Source organism: Pyrgilauda ruficollis, unplaced genomic scaffold, assembly GCF_017590135.1.
Source record: "Pyrgilauda ruficollis isolate IOZ18807 unplaced genomic scaffold, ASM1759013v1 scaffold64, whole genome shotgun sequence".
NCBI classification, from domain to species: Eukaryota; Metazoa; Chordata; class Aves; order Passeriformes; family Passeridae; genus Pyrgilauda; species Pyrgilauda ruficollis.
In genome coordinates, this window is record NW_024528155.1 from 42,654 (window position 1) to 58,444 (window position 15,791).

The window sequence follows — 15,791 nt, forward strand, 5'->3', positions numbered from 1 at the left end:
TTTCTCTGTACTTGAGCATTTATCATTGATGTGTTTAAAAACCCAAGATAATCCAAATGACCACTGAAAAACTTTTCTTCGCATGTGGTGAACTTTCTAGATACGAGGAGTTGAAGACTTGCTCTGTTTTTTGAAACATCTTTGGGTGCTCATCTCTCAGCATAATAAGAGAAGTCAGACTGTAGACAGACTGCCATTGAGTGTAGCTTTAGAGTCTGGGGTTCTGGTAACAGTAGTCAAAATCATATAGAGAGTGCTTTTCTTCTGTCCCTTCTATTAACAGGTTTTGCATTTGTATCATGTATAAAGACTAACAGAAGTCTTCTCATCTCTCCACCTATTTTTCTCTTTTAAACTCTCTTTGTTGGAGATAGAGCGGAGTGTTGCCTTCTTTCAATGAGTAGGTCCTGGAACGGGTCAACAGAACTTGCTTTTTTTGTGTACCTTTTATACCTGTATGTCTCCTGGCATTTGCACTGCAATTAGATTTATAATAGGTTTTTCTTGTCAAGAAGTCTGCAAGAACGTTATTTTGCCCCTGCAAATATCCTATTTTAATGCATTAAGGAAGTATTCCCAAATGTTTTCATATTTGCCCCAGCAGGAGAATTTTGCTTAAACCTGGGTGGACTTCTTTGATACAGGGCTTTTGTAATTGCCTTGCTCTTGTTACTGGACCTAAACGCACCCTGCTTTTATTGACCTTAACTTAATCCCTTTTGAAAGTTGGGCCTCAACAACTTGTTACATGTGTATTAAATTCAAGATGAAGATGTACACTGTATCTGTGCTGTGCAATTAAATATTTCTGTGTTCTTGTTGCTATTAATGGGCTTTGTTACTTAGTCAATAACTGAGTGCTTCAAACCCTGTAAAAGAAGTTCATTTATTAGGACATCCAGTTCAAGTAAAATGCTCCAAAAGTTAACCACATAATTAGGTTTGGGATATTTTGATGTGGCATCTTATAGCAGTGTCACTGTTGGCATAAAAGCTACATTCAGAAACTTTTTAGCTATGTTATTCCTTTTACACTGTTCTTGAGTTGTAATTGTAGGAAATGCGAGCAGCGAAGCTGTCTTTCAGAGAAGTTGGAAGATAATATGGTGCAACAGAGACCATTTTGAGATCCATATCATCGTGAATTGGAAGTAGTGCAGTTTAATCTGTTAGCAACTCCTTTTCTGCTATGATATTTTTGAATATTGCATATTCAGCTACAAGATTTTGGTTTTCTGGATCACTACAGCCTTGTGTTGTACATGAGTGTACATCTTAGTCTTTTGCACTTTGTTAAAACTTTCACACAATAGAATACACACTTGTATTTAAGAATGAAAAGATTTTTACGCATTCAAGGAAGAAAAAAGTTTAGAATTCCATAAAAGCTGTTAAAGTTCTTTTCTCTTTTTAATTGTCTTTGTTCTATAGAACTGCTTCTCAAGTTTGTTTAATGAAATTCTCACCAGATGGGGAGTTTTTTGCTACTGCTGGGAAGGTAAGCATTTTTTTTTCCTTACAGCTTTGTACTAATTCAGATAAGCATTAAAGCAAACCAACAAAAACACATTATAAAAAAAAAAAAAAAGGTTACTTAATGAAAAAAAAAGCTTTTTCTTAATTTTTTGTAGTCTGTCTGTGTCTTTGGTAGAAGGGTAGTTCAAGGCAGGGAGGTGACACGCAAAATATTCAGTGCTTACTGTTCTAAAATACTCATTTTTAATTTGTGCCAAATTATAAGACATAAGAAAAAGAAGAGTTTTGAGGAATGGGGGAAATCTGTGGAAGAGATCATTGCTAGCTCTCCTAGTAGTGAGGAAGTATAATCAAAATACGAAAAAAAATCTAAAAAATCAAAAATAGCTCTTTCATATGTTTTTGTGTAAACATATCTGTGTGCCTTTTCGTGTCCATAGAAGAGGTTCACATTCTCCTCCGTAGGTGTGTGCATATGGTTCATGACAGTGTTTGTGGCCAATTTCACTAGTTTGTTCCGTGTGCTCAACATTGAGCAGTTTGTCAGCAAAAGCAGAACCCCTTGGCAAAATAAGCAAAAAAATTAAAGCAAAATGTCAGTCTTTTGTTTCCTAAGCAAACTAATCTTTTATTTATACTCCAAAACTTGTTGTTCAGGTTTTGTAGGAGAATAATGTCCTTAAAAGTCAAAGCAGAAAAAAAAAAAGTTAAGATCGTGTAGTGGATCCAGTGAACAAATGAGACAAACCCATATGAGAATTTATATTACTTGCTAAGGAATATGAGTGGGAGAAGTAGTTGTTTTTTGCATGAAGTTTCTGGTACCAACTAAAGAACCTAAAGGCTGAAGAGTTACTAGATACAAAACAGCATGCTAGTATGTAAGGTTAATATCAGTTGCTGATATTAGTGAAAACCTGGTTTAAGTGTCTCAGAATCCTGAGCAGTAGTAACCTGACAGAACATGTTTTAGACTGAAGAATAAAAGACAGTTTTGCAATTCACACTAGTCTGTCTTGGATGCATGAGTGAAAAATTAGTGTGTACACATAATAAGTGGTTAGAACAGTGTTTGATTTAGTAATAATGTGGAACTTGGCTGTTTGGGTCAAAGTATCCCTTAATACATGCTTAAAAAACAAAGAGTTGATGGTGATTCAGCCTGCAAATAAATCTTGCTTTTGAAAGGCAGTTGTCATGCACATTTTTTGATTCAGTTATGTGCATCGGGAGCAGATGAGTAATGCACATCTTTATTAGTTGTATGTGGCTTTTTTCCTTTAAAGCTTGCCATTTCAAGTGAGCATGTTTGATCATGCTTAAAAGACTAACTTTTAAGACATTTGCTGTCTTTAAAGAAAAGATAAAGGTGTAACAAATCTGTAAAATTGCCTAGATTTCCTTTTCTAGTGAAACTATACTCCAATTAACAAGCTTTCAGCATACAAAGTAAAATACTGGCTCTCTTCATGCTAGGTTATTATCTGTATAAAAACAAACCAATAAATTCTCATGCGCTATTCTTTTTGTGCTTATTTGAATGTTGTATTTCTTGCTATATGTTCTGTGATGCCTTAAGCTGTCATACAAAGGAGAGCCATTCCAGCCATTTTTCAGAAAAATAAAATTCTTTGGGTGTATGTTTTATGTAAAAAGGCAGTGTTTTGTCATTGTCAACAATATATATATATATATATGTATTCCACCTTGTTTTGGTGGGGAGGAGTTAATGTTTATTTTACAAGTCAAATGTAAATGGTTTAATGATTTCCAATGTTACAATTTGATGGAGTGGTGGAAAAATTAATTAATCTGCAAATAGCTTATATAAGGTTAATATTATTGCAGAGTTTTTGACTCCAATATCTTATGTCCTGATATTTTAGATTATAAATTCCTTCTAAGCTAATTACTGAATTAGTAATTAGTAAGAAAATTAGTAAGTAGGAAAATTAATAACATATTTTTTACCATAAATGCTTAAGTTAGTTACCTGCCTGGAGAACTTTTAAAGCACATCTTTGTTTCTATGTCTTACTCCTTTACTTAACTTTTCGTGAGGGACAATGCTGGTCAGCAGCACCAACCTATCCTCCCCCCCAGCAGGGTCATGTTATGCATACGCAGGTTATTTCGGTATTTTAGTGTCATTCACATTTAATAGTTGATCAACAGCTTGTGAATCTATTATCAGATTAATTTGTCTAGTCCTTGAAGACATCAGTTCATGTGTGTATTTGAAAAAAAGCAGGCTGACCAGTATTGAGTTTGGTTTTTGAGATATCATCTATGACCTTTGTTTGTTTTCCTAACATTTAAATTTATGCAGCGGGTTTGGGTAGTTTTCTGACAAGGCAGAATTAGTTGTATTAACATTTGAATACCATCTCAGGCTAGTGCAAGTTGTGATTTTGTGATAAAAAATTGGAAGCTAATCAGAAGGGCTTATATGAAGTCCAAGTTAGTAATGGCAGGAGTTAGGTGGAAGCTCTGCTCCTGTGTTTTCTTTAAGATCACATTTCGAAGTTCCATTTATGGAGCTGTTCCTCTCTGATAAGAAAAGCATTTTACTTTAAAGAAAAATGAAACCTCAAGAGATGTACCCAAAAGTACTTGAAGTGCATCATATTCTTACACAAGGTAATTTTATTTACTGTCCTTTTTTGTCTTCCCACAGGATGACTGTCTTGTGAAAGTATGGTACAACGCAGAGAGCTGGCGGTCAGCCGTATCACCACCTGGTGCCAGTTCAGAAAACCAAGCAAAAGACCTTGATTTTTCATTTGTTTATTTGGCTCATCCTCGATCAGTAAACGCATTTTCATGGAGAAAGACCAGTAAATTCATGCCACGGTCAGTAGTTCTAATAACTAGTTCATAAATTGACAAAAAATCCCCTAAACAGTACAGTCTGCCTCTCTCTACAATCAACAGTCACACAATTATATGTGTCTGTTTACTTCAATTGTATGTGTGTAAAACCTTTTGTAATGTTTTTGCTCTTGGGAGGATGGCAAGTATCCTCTTACCTGGGAAGGAATTGAAAAGATAGAAGTCTCAGAGACTGACTTAGACATTGAACTAAATACAGAATCAGCTCTTGAAAAGTCATGTCTCTTTGCATTTTTTTTGATTGCACTAAGTGACCATTCATGCATTTAATCCCAGCTTGTTCTGTCCTGATGGAATCAGAGCAAAAGTTCTGTGACTTGAAGTCCTCTTTCACAAGCACTCAAATATTTTCATGTCTTTTTATTTCTTTCTCTGCCTACTAAAAGCTAAATCTCTGTCAGAAATAGTATCTGGAAATTTAATTCAAATAATCCTTTGGAACTGATACCTTTAGTTTGAGGTGTTAGGGTTGTGTTCTGCTGATTCCAAAATGACCTGTACCTGGTTTTCTCCAGTTCTTTCAATCCTAAACTGAAGTAGTGGTAACAGTTTTGTGGCCTGCAACCATCTTTTTGCCATGTTATTCCAAACAGTAAAGAAATTTGCATTCCTTTGTGTTCAGCAAGTTTATGTTGTTTGTTATACCAGCCTTTTAAAACTCTTCATAAATCTATAGTTCTTACTGTGTGTTTCACTTTTGAAAATCCACCTGATCCATGATTCCTAAGGGAGTTTGCTGCTGGACAGTGTGGTCGTAGCTTTCGAGCCTCATGTAGAGCTAAATAGTGAACTTACATGACCTGAAAACCTGATGATCTGCTTATTTTGATGCTGTGTAATATTTAGCAGCTTCTTCACTCCTTAAATTTTCTTTCATTAGTGGTGCTGTCTGCAATGTACTCCTGACTTGCTGTAAGGATAATGTTTGTCGTCTCTGGGCAGAGACTTTGTTACCCAATGACAGTCTGTTGTATGGTGGATACAGCAATTGGAGTGAAGCAGCAAACTTCACAAATAACATCAAGAGAAACACTTCAAGTAAAGAAAAAGTGCAGAGTGCATTGGAGGTAAGAATTGAAATTGAACAGTGAGAATAAACACACATAAAAACTTGTGATTTTAGACAAGTTTGTAATTTGTAACTCAGACATATATCACAAGCTGAAATCCTTTATACCAGAGATATACATAAAATGCTATGAAAGAGTGAATTTCCTTGAAATCTTCCTTGGGCAGGCTAAGCTGATAGCTCTTTTGCTGAGCTTCTCACATTGAAGACACACTGTTCCAAAGTCACAACTGCCTATTTTTGTCTGGTGACTGAAGAAGAGTGCTTTGCAGTATTTAGTTCAAAGGGCTAGGAGCAGTATGGAGCACATATTATATATAGGTTATGTGAAACCCAGGGGTGATGCTGCCTTACGTATGGTAGGGGCTCAGTTGTAACCTCTGAAGTTGTGGGATATTCTCTCTGACTTCTGCAACTGGAAAACCAGTAATATGGAGGGAATAAGAATAGTCTTTCTGCTGTAGTCCTCAGAGCAGACTTCTCATAAGCATTAAGGCAATGTGATTCTTACCAGCTAGTGTTTTCTAACCAGTGTGAATCAGGAAGAAAGTGTAGCATTAATGGACTGCTTCAAAGGTATGTAGAGCGTATGTGAGCATTGTGCTTTTATCTTTCTGGAGTGGTGTATTTAGCATGCTCATAGTGCATTCTGTACCTGAAAAATAGTGCAGCATACATGAAAAATATGGCAGGCTGAAACACACACCTGAAAAAATGAAGTAGTCAAAGAGAGGAGGAAAAAGGAAGCTGGAGAAATTTCCATGTTCTTGTGGGAAATAAGAGGCAACATTAAAAATCAGGAACAAGAATTATGTGATAATTGAGAGAAGACTGTTTGACATGAGCATGCTGTGTAAAGATGGAAAGCACAGCAAGTGAAAAGGAATGCCAAGAGTGTAACACCAACTTTAATACAAATTGTGAAACTCTGTGTACCTTTGGGTGCTTACATAGATGTCTACAGCACAAAAGGATTGAACTGTGTAAGTCAGTCTTAAAAACTGAATATTATTCTTTCCCGTGGAAACAAGTATTTGTATAAAAAAGGAAGACCTTAAAACTCATTGGGGCCTTTTGTGGGGTGTTGAAGTGCTGATCTAATTAGATCCAAAGTATGGATCCTGTTTTTCATGAAATGAGACTACTCAGTCTTACTGCTTTTTTCAGAATCTTGAATAAGCATGATGTGTGTTTATGAAACACGAGTATTTTCCGTGTAAGTATAAAAAGTGTGTGAACATCATCTGTGCACTGAAGTCTGAAGTAGTTACTACATGAAGGTATTTTGTGGGCCTTCATAAATAAATCCAAAGGCACTGGTTTTTCTCTACTGCAGACTCAACACAAGTTTGCAAGAAACTCCACTGATTCTTTAAATTCGCTTTTAAGCTTTAAAATACCATTCATGAGTGCCTAGAAAACCTCTTACAGATTAAATCTGCTTTTTCTTTTTGAAAGGATTTTAAATGATGCCTTATTCTTTGTGCAGTTAAACCTGAGGCACTTCCGACGAGGAAGGAGGAGGTCGGGTGCTGTTGTAGCACATACTGGATATGCTCTGCATCAACAAGATCCTCACGAAGCTCACAGGAACATTCCTCCTCATGCAAATGCCCTTTGCCACTACCATATTGCTGCCAGTATCAATCCAGCCACAGGTAAGAAATGTAATCCTTGCTATGAAGTGAACTCCAGTTGCTGTTAGATTTGTGTTCTCTCTGGAAACTTAGCAGATGTATTTGTTAAGTATTTATATGATCATACAAAATTGCTGGTATGTGGGTTTCATTTTTGCATGAAAGAACTTTCTACAGTAATGAAATTATTTGATTAAATTTCCACTGCAGTAATCCTGTCTTATGTTTTTCATCTTTTAAGTGAGATTGATAGTGTCTAAAATGGAGAAAGCTAAGTATTTGTAAATGGAGTTAAAATTTACTGTGAATTGTGTATGGTACTGGGAACACAGTGATAAAATAAAAAATGTCTGAGTTTCTTAAACTAAGCACCTGACACTTAAATGTTGAAATAACCACACATTCATGTACTTCTGTCTCTGAACCAAACAAAACATGCCTTCACCCTGTATTCCATAAACTTTGATATTGCCTTGCATTGGAACATGTTGATAGAGGTTTAGGAAACTCCCTTATAGCTGCTGGTACTTCTGTCTTTATTGTCTTTGTGTATGCTGAAAATGAAGCGTATGTCTGCTCATTGAAAAACTGACTAGAAATGCAATATGGAATGGCCTTTCATTAAGGTTCTGATGTGGTTTTCTGTGTCTAGACTTAATGAACAAACATAATATGTAATACTTTTCTTAAACTAGTTAAGCTCTGTTTTATTGTATTGTTTTTCTGTTCCTACTTAACCTTGTTTGAAAGGCCAATTTTCAGCTAAGGGCATTTATGATTAGTTCATGTTTCTAGCTATACAGTCTGGTATGATTGGAAGGAACAAGTGATTTCCATTAACACTGCTGTGCTAAACAAAGCTCTAAATGCTTTTTCCTTGATTATTCTTCAGCATTTTGAGTGGTAGTTCATTGGTTCATATTTTAACAGACAGGACTAGAATCACATCCAGTCTATCAGAAGGAAACTTCTTACAGTTTTGTGCTGTACCATCAGTGCTATCATATTTCTACAGGAAAAGTCTCCAGTCATTGCTTGTTATTACCCAATGTCACCCAGGAAAGTTGCTTGAAAGCTTCTTGGAGATTTGTTTATCTCCTCTTATCTTTTTTCCTCTTCAGATTGCACAGTGAGCTACCTAATCTTTTCATGTAGGAAGCACATAGTCTTTGACCATTTTTTTAAACTTACTTTTAAAGCATTTCTTATTTTTATAGAGAATAGCTAATGTTATCATTAACCATGGTTAGCCGTCAACCAAGCCCCAGGCAGTCGCTTGCTCACTCCCTGCAGGACTGGGGAGAGAATCAGAAGGATAGAAACCTCCTGGGGAAAACAAAAGCTGCACACATGACTAAAGAGACACAAGCAATGACTTCAGTGCTTCCTGTGGGCCGCGGGGATCTTCAGCCATCTCCAGGACTGCTGGGCCCTATCACACCTAATGGTCACTTGGGATAACAAACACCATCCCTTCAAACTTTCCCCTTCTTCCTTCCTCCTGCCACTTTAAGCACTGACCATGATGTCATGTGGTCTGGAGTATCCCTTTGGTCCATTTCAGTCACCTGTCCTGGCTGTGTGTTCTCCCAGTGTCCAGTGCAGCCCCAAGTTCTGGCCAGTGCAGCAGTACAAAAACCAGAAAAGGCCTTGGCTCTGTCCTGCCCAGCAACAACAAATACATGTCTATATTATCAACCCTGTGTTCAGCACAAATCCAAAACACAGCCCAGTACCAGATGCTATGAAGAAAGTTAAGTCTACCCCAGCCAAAACCAGCACAACTATGCACACTTTAACTTTGCTTTTGATAGACTTTGCAGTATAAATACGCCAAGCAGCAAACTTACAGAATGAGCATAAAAACAATTTTGAAAAAGATGACAAAAATTAGGTACTTAAAACTTGCCTTTGGCTTTTCTAATCTTAAATTATTTTTATGTTATCTGTATCAATCAATGTCTGTTTTAATATCATTTGGATCACTTGGTCTTGCAACTCAGTAGATTGGAAGTTAACAGGTTGTTCTTTATTGTAGAACCTCTGAAGTAACTTTAACATTTCAAATATTTTTAAATATTTGAAGAAATATGTGTTCTCCCTCACAGTCAAGTCTTTAAGTACCTCAGTCTAACCACATTCTTTAAATAGACCTTTTTGTTTACCCTTTTGAAATGAAATTTAATCCAAAAATCTAATTGTATTTCCTTTCATTTGATTTAAAGCAAATTAGTTTGTGATGTCTTGCTTTAAAATTTGTCGTAACTACAGCATTTTAAAATATCTGATAAAAACTAAAGCCAAAACAGCTTTATCATTCATTCACTTCACATTTTGAAGAATAATGCTTTCATATATACTTATATATAAGAATATATATAATAATAAATACAACATGTATGCAACAAAAATCCTTGCAACCTACTTTCATGCTATAATTTTTCTTTTTTAGTGTCCAGCCGGGATGGAATTCTGTGAAAGGAATAAGCAGTGGTTGCTAGGACAAAACTGTCTCTAGGCAATTGCAGAAAAAGTTACTGAATTCAAAGACTTAGAAGTTTTCTGGAAAGAGAGATTGTGATTGATGAAGCAGATAGAAATTCACTAAGAATAATGTTCAGAGCTGAACATCATTTAGAAGCTGGTAGTTTTAGATGGATATTGGAAAAAAGTGATTTCTTTAGTGACTTTGTTAAATACTCAAAAAACATGTAGATTTATAATCTAATCTGAAAAGTAATCTTTCTAGTTTGCCTTATTCATGTTTAGTGTAGCTTCGTCTTTCAAAGGGTGTCAGTAGAATTTTTTCCTTCAGGTTCTGTCACTTTCCAGATGTATAATGATACTTTTGAGGCTGGCATTGACCTGTGTAAGAAGGTAGACTGTATTTCTTAAATGAACTGTGCTACTTCTGCCCCCTTCTGCTGCTGCATCCCCTACCCACAACAAAGCTGCTAGTTGTCATGGTGCTGCTTTCTTTTACCTGTGGGCTGTCAATTACAATTTTCTTTGGCTAGATTGGACAATTAGTTATTCAAACCTATTGCTGATTTTGATAAAACAACAAATTTTGGGTGAAAAGTATTTTGTCTCCCAGGATGTGGAATTTAAGTAATTCTGCATAAATAGGGAGCAGAAGGAGATGAGACTATACATGGAGACTTCCAGGTGGGAATTACATGCATTTTGAGATTTTAACATGTTGCTGTATCATGCATTTGAGGACATTGCAGTAAATCACCTATTTGCTTTTTAGCTTTGATTAATTTAGATTATGTTACTATGCAGCAGTCTGATCCTTGCTTCTGTCACATACTTCATGATTACTACTTTATTTTTCACAGCAACATGGAACACCAAATGCCATCAAACAGCCATATGAATTAACAGAATGTATCAGAACCAGAACTCCTGGGGTGTTGTGATGGTGTTACAGAGGGCATTGTCTGATCTCTGTACTAATTTTGCTAGCCTGTCATCTTTGTGCTAGCAAAATTTGTACGCCCGTCATCTTTGGTTACAGTGTACATCTAATGCTGCATCCATTGTGGACTAAATGTTGGAAAATTATGCTTATATTATTTGGTCCATACTGAGCCGTAGTAGCAAAAACAAGTAAATTAATTGAGATGCACAGTATTACATCAACATTGCAGGACCCTACTGTTATCCTAATGTAACCATACCAAAGAACCTCTGTGTGGAAGAAGTCTCAAAGCAGATGGTGTTGGTGCAGGGAATGACAAGTGGCAGTATACTTGGATTTATTTTTTTCGTTGTGGAATTTCTGCTTAAAAACCATTTCTCTAAAATTATTTCTTGACCTAACTTACTTCTCAAAAACATCAATCAGTGTCTTTTTCTGGTAGATATTCCTCTACTGCCTTCTATCACATCTCTAAGTCTTGGTGAAAATGAAGAAAAAAGTGGACCTTTTATTGTACACTGGCTAAACAACAAAGAACTTCATTTTACCTTATCTATGGAAGTGTTTTTGCAACAGCTTAAAAGGAGTTTTGAACATCATTCTCCTGAGACTAATACTGAGGATTCTAATCAAATGGATGGCAGATCAGAAGAAGGTAAAAGTCATACAGACATATGTCATATAGAGAAATGGCTTTAAGTTTATAAAGTAATTTGTAATGTTCCCCCGGGGGAAAGTGAGAGATTGGCAACTTGATGTGCAAGGATACAGACAGATTACAGTGGCATTTCAATGCATTTTTTTCTCTTACACTGAAAGTATCTAAGTAACTTTAAAAAATGTATCTGGAAGTTCTGATTTCTCTTTTCATAGTTCTAGAAATTTTGAGTTATATATGCTGAAAACTGTATTATTTAATTAGCCTTGACTGGAGGCCTTCACATGAAAATGTTACTTCAATATTAAGGAAGCAGGAGCAACTTTAGAATTAATTTTTTAAATTTAGATATTCACGTACAGCTGATTTAAATAGCTTTATTCTATAACATAGTACAGTCAATTAATTTGCATATATTCATCCTGGATATTATTATCTTTTGTTCTGTTTATGCATGCAAAACGTTGTATAAAATAGGGAGAAAGAAAAATGCTCCAAATTAGGGTGCAGCATAACCTATTTTGATTTGTTAGACAATGAGCTCTGTTAGAGGATTTATGGTTGTAATCTTCATCCTTTTAAATTAGTTCTCATATGGGTAGCTTATAAAAGGCCTGAAATTAGCTCCAGTGCCTGAATAGCACTGCTTGCTGTACTTCTGGTTTTGAATAATATATATATATATATATATATATACATATATATACCTATGTATATGTGTGTGTGTGTATTCTAGAAGCTGATGAAAATGGAGATGAACAAAAAGGAAACCAAGAGAAGAAGGAACTGGGTGATGAGAAAGCTGCTCCATATTCAACCCTTGTTCCTTTATCTTCTGCTATTTTTGATCATGAAATTGAAGTTCTCCTTTCTGAATGGAGTAAAAATGCTGACATGCTCTTCAGTATACATCCTATGGATGGCTCCCTGCTGGTGTGGCATGTGGACTGGCTGGATGAATACCAGCCTGGCATGTTTCGCCAGGTGCAGGTACTTTATTCCTCCTGCATTTTGTATTGGTGTTCAGTGAGAAGTATGATGGGAACTCTAATATTTAGTCTTTTTTTCTTAAAATTGCAGGTGTCATTTGTCTCAAGAATTCCTGTTGCATTTCCAACAGGTGACGCAAACTCTCTTTGCAGAAGTATAGTGATGTATGCTTGTACCAAAAATGTTGACTTAGCTATTCAACAAGGCAAACAAAAGCCTCCTGGCCTTACACGATCTTCATCTATGCTTATCTCTTCTGGACACAGTAAATCAACCAACAGCTTAAAACTAAGTATCTTCACACCTAATGTTATGATGATTTCCAAACATGCAGATGGGTCACTGAACCAGTGGCTAGTGAGTTTTGCTGAAGAATCTGCTTTTTCAACTGTACTCAGTATTTCACACAAATCCCGATACTGTGGTCACCGTTTTCATCTTAACGACTTGGCTTGCCACTCAGTGTTACCACTGCTGCTTACAACCTCACATCACAATGCTCCAATTTCACCAGATGTTGAGAAAGCCGTACAGGAAAATGAGTCTTTTAAGTCTCAGGAGTCACCAGTAAGGCCTCAGAGTAGAGGCAATGCAAATGTGACATCCCAGGATCCCAACGCTGTTTACAGTGAACTTATTCTATGGAGAGTAGATCCTGTTGGGCCTTTGTCCTTTTCTGGTGGAGTTTCTGAACTTGCTCGGATCAATTCTCTTCATGTTTCAGCTTTTTCTAATGTTGCATGGCTGCCCACACTTATACCCAGCTATTGTCTTGGTGAGTTTCATTTTCTGATTTGTGAAGTATTCTAGAATAAAATTAATATAACCTAATAATGCACTTTAATAGATAATGCAGATATACTTGAATGTACTCAAAAAAATTTTAAGCATGGGTCCTTTATTTCGCAAATTTTCAAGCTGTTGATACTTGGGAATTCTTTGTTCCTGTGTAAAAAGTTTCTATGTTCTGCTGCTTTATTTTATGTATTTGATATTTTAGGAGCTTATGCAGTAAAGTTCTTAGATACTAGTGCATACTTCAGCATGCTGAAAATTTAAAAGCTGAGGGAGATTTAGCTCTAGTTTGCAAATGGAATTCTTATTTCCTTTCATGTACTTTGATTTGGCTGCTAAGCACAGCTTTAAACCTTGTAATTGTTGCTTGTGAATAGAAGTTAAGAGGACTTTTTTTATGCTGTATAGTTTTTTGTCATAACTTCGAAAATGCCTATTGTCAAAAAATTAATAATGAAGCCATATGGTGTTTGAATATTTGAGCACTTTCTTTCTGCTTTTCAGGTGCATACTGTAATTCTCCAAGTGCCTGCTTTGTGGCTAGTGATGGACAGCATTTAAGATTATACCAAGCTGTAATAGATGCCAAGAAACTTCTCAGTGAGCTCTCCAACCCAGAAATTTCTGTAAGTGAAAAGCCATCTCAAGTTTTTTGCATGGTACAACTTCATTCAGTTGCACTAGGCTCAGACCTCGTGACTGACTAAGCTGGTTATTGAGGATTTCACAGATTATTCTGTTTGTAAAAACAGATTAGGTAAAGCTTTTTAGCTGTACTGTATTTCATTTAATCTCAAACTCTGCATATTGAGGCAGGCCAAGGTTTGATTGGGAAATATCTGTGAAGTGCTTACACCACAAGGAATAGTAACTGTGTGGGTGCATTGCCATCCTGAGAAAAAGCTGAGACAACTGTACAGCTTTTGGGGAAAGAACAGTAAATTGCTAGATGTGGGGCTTTCCAGATATTCTTGTCACCTTTCAGCCATCAAAACTAAACAAAGCAGGGATGTTACCTGTGTTCTTTACTGAATCACAACTAGTATATATTTTGTGCTTTAGTTAACATTTGCGTAGTGATGTTGCACCTGTCTAGCAGGTTTTGCCACAGAAATGCATAGGAGTTAACAAGACCACCCTCCTGATTATTTTCAAACAGAAATATGTTGGTGAAGTTTTTAACATCATAAGTCAACAATCTACAGCTCGCCCAGGATGTATCATTGAACTGGATGCCATCACAGAGCTTGTAAGATCTTCTGCTATACTCATTTTGTGTCATAATTAGCTTTCTAAAAAGCCTTAATAATAGAGGCAATACCTGCAGCTCTCCATTAGGTAAATTTGGGGTAAATTAGACTGTTTTTGACATATTCTTGTACTTTTTTTCAACAGTACCTGTAAATGGAAAGAATGTGAGTAATGAAAGTGCATTTTCATGAGGAGTCTTCTGTTGATCTGTTTAATTTACCTGTTATATATAAAACCTGTGTTGGAGAGAAATCTTGAAAAGTATATACCAGGATGTTCACTTCTTGTGTATTTTTACTACCTTAGCATGGCCGGAAAACACAGTTATTCCATGTTTTTCAAGAAGAATTTATTTTAAATAACCAGGAGAAGGAAATGCCTTCAAAGAAGAACAGTTTGTCAGACTCTGGTAAAGAATTTTTTTTTTTCATAGACCATTGAAAACAGTGTTTTATTTTTCATTCCATAGAAAATATAAAAAACTTGTTTAATGGCTTGTATCATTTTAATGTCAAATACCTTAATTTGAGATCTTCAGAAGAATGAAACGAATGAAACTCCTGGATGTTTCACTTCCTTTGAGTTGTGTGCAACCAAATTTTAGATCAAGTAAATCACAATTTTAGATCAAGTTTAAATCACAAGATACCCTTTGTGTCCTGTGTTTAGCAGTCCCTTAACATGAATGGGGAAAGGGTATTAAATATGCCTGTACTTAGAGGGTATGACATAGACAAAACTTACTGTATCCTGTCATGGTGGATCCTGTTCTTTTACATCAGCAAAATATTGCTCCAGGCCGTGCATGGTACAACAATTGGCAAGCCAAACAGTTCCTCCTCACTATAATACTGTGAGTGGTGTGTGGCTTTCTAGATCCTTGGACAGATCTGAACTGCTCTGGAAAAAATTATTTGTTTTCCTTGGTGGAGTGCCTCGGTTATTTGTATATATAGGCATCCCGTTGTTCTGTTCCAATGAAATGTTGTGCGGGGAAAAAGGGGTCAGAGTAAAGTTTGTGATACCAGGTTATCTGCAGTACTAGATGGGAGTCCTGAATGAAAGGAAGCAGAATTGTGGAAAAGTGTCAAAGGAACCTAGGGAAATATTAAATGAACTGGATATACGTAGTGATTATTTGGGCTTGGAACTGGCTGTTTTTGCCTGAGGAAGAGATTTGGAGTAGTGGAGATAATCCTAGCCCTCATTGGAGTTAAAAAAAATGTAATTGAGATGTTGAAAATAAGAAATAAAATAGAGATCATAAAAAGTGGTACTCTACAGCATAATTGTACGTTTCCATCCTGAGTATGATACACAGAAATAATTTTAGAACAAGTAGGGAAATATTTGATCTTAGGCAACTGTATACATCTGTATGTGTTCTGAAAATCTGCAATAGATTGCTGCATGCCGTCCATGTATGGAATGGGGCTAAATGGAACCTTTGAAAAACTGTTAAATTAGAACTGTATCATTTGCATGCATTCTAATTTGAAGTTATTTTCTAGTACTTTCTTATTTCCTGTTTAATAATGCATGAAGGTAGTTACCTCATATTTTAAAAAGAACAAAATCACTTATGTTTTTCTATGT

The 15,791-nt window shown here is 35.9% G+C and overlaps 1 protein-coding gene across 8 annotated transcripts in view; it reads left to right on the plus strand.

Annotated features, from left to right (window-relative positions):
• The window catches only part of DMXL1 (Dmx like 1), a 75,826-nt gene that overhangs the window by 16,715 nt on the left and 43,320 nt on the right, over nt 1–15,791 (plus strand). For 6 of the 8 annotated variants that reach the window (XM_041484198.1, XM_041484199.1, XM_041484201.1 and 3 more), the window contains 10 exons: nt 1,432–1,498; nt 4,154–4,329; nt 5,249–5,435; nt 6,927–7,095; nt 10,944–11,156; nt 11,896–12,149; nt 12,240–12,924; nt 13,449–13,570; nt 14,104–14,193; nt 14,502–14,604. In XM_041484198.1, the coding sequence (XP_041340132.1) occupies nt 1,432–1,498; nt 4,154–4,329; nt 5,249–5,435; nt 6,927–7,095; nt 10,944–11,156; nt 11,896–12,149; nt 12,240–12,924; nt 13,449–13,570; nt 14,104–14,193; nt 14,502–14,604 (2,066 nt within the window). Of the gene's footprint in view, nt 1–1,431; nt 1,499–4,153; nt 4,330–5,248; nt 5,436–6,629; nt 6,654–6,926; nt 7,096–10,927; nt 11,157–11,895; nt 12,150–12,239; nt 12,925–13,448; nt 13,571–14,103; nt 14,194–14,501; nt 14,605–15,791 lie in introns of those variants that run through there. The other 2 variants (XM_041484203.1, XM_041484205.1) reach the window with 2 other exon arrangements.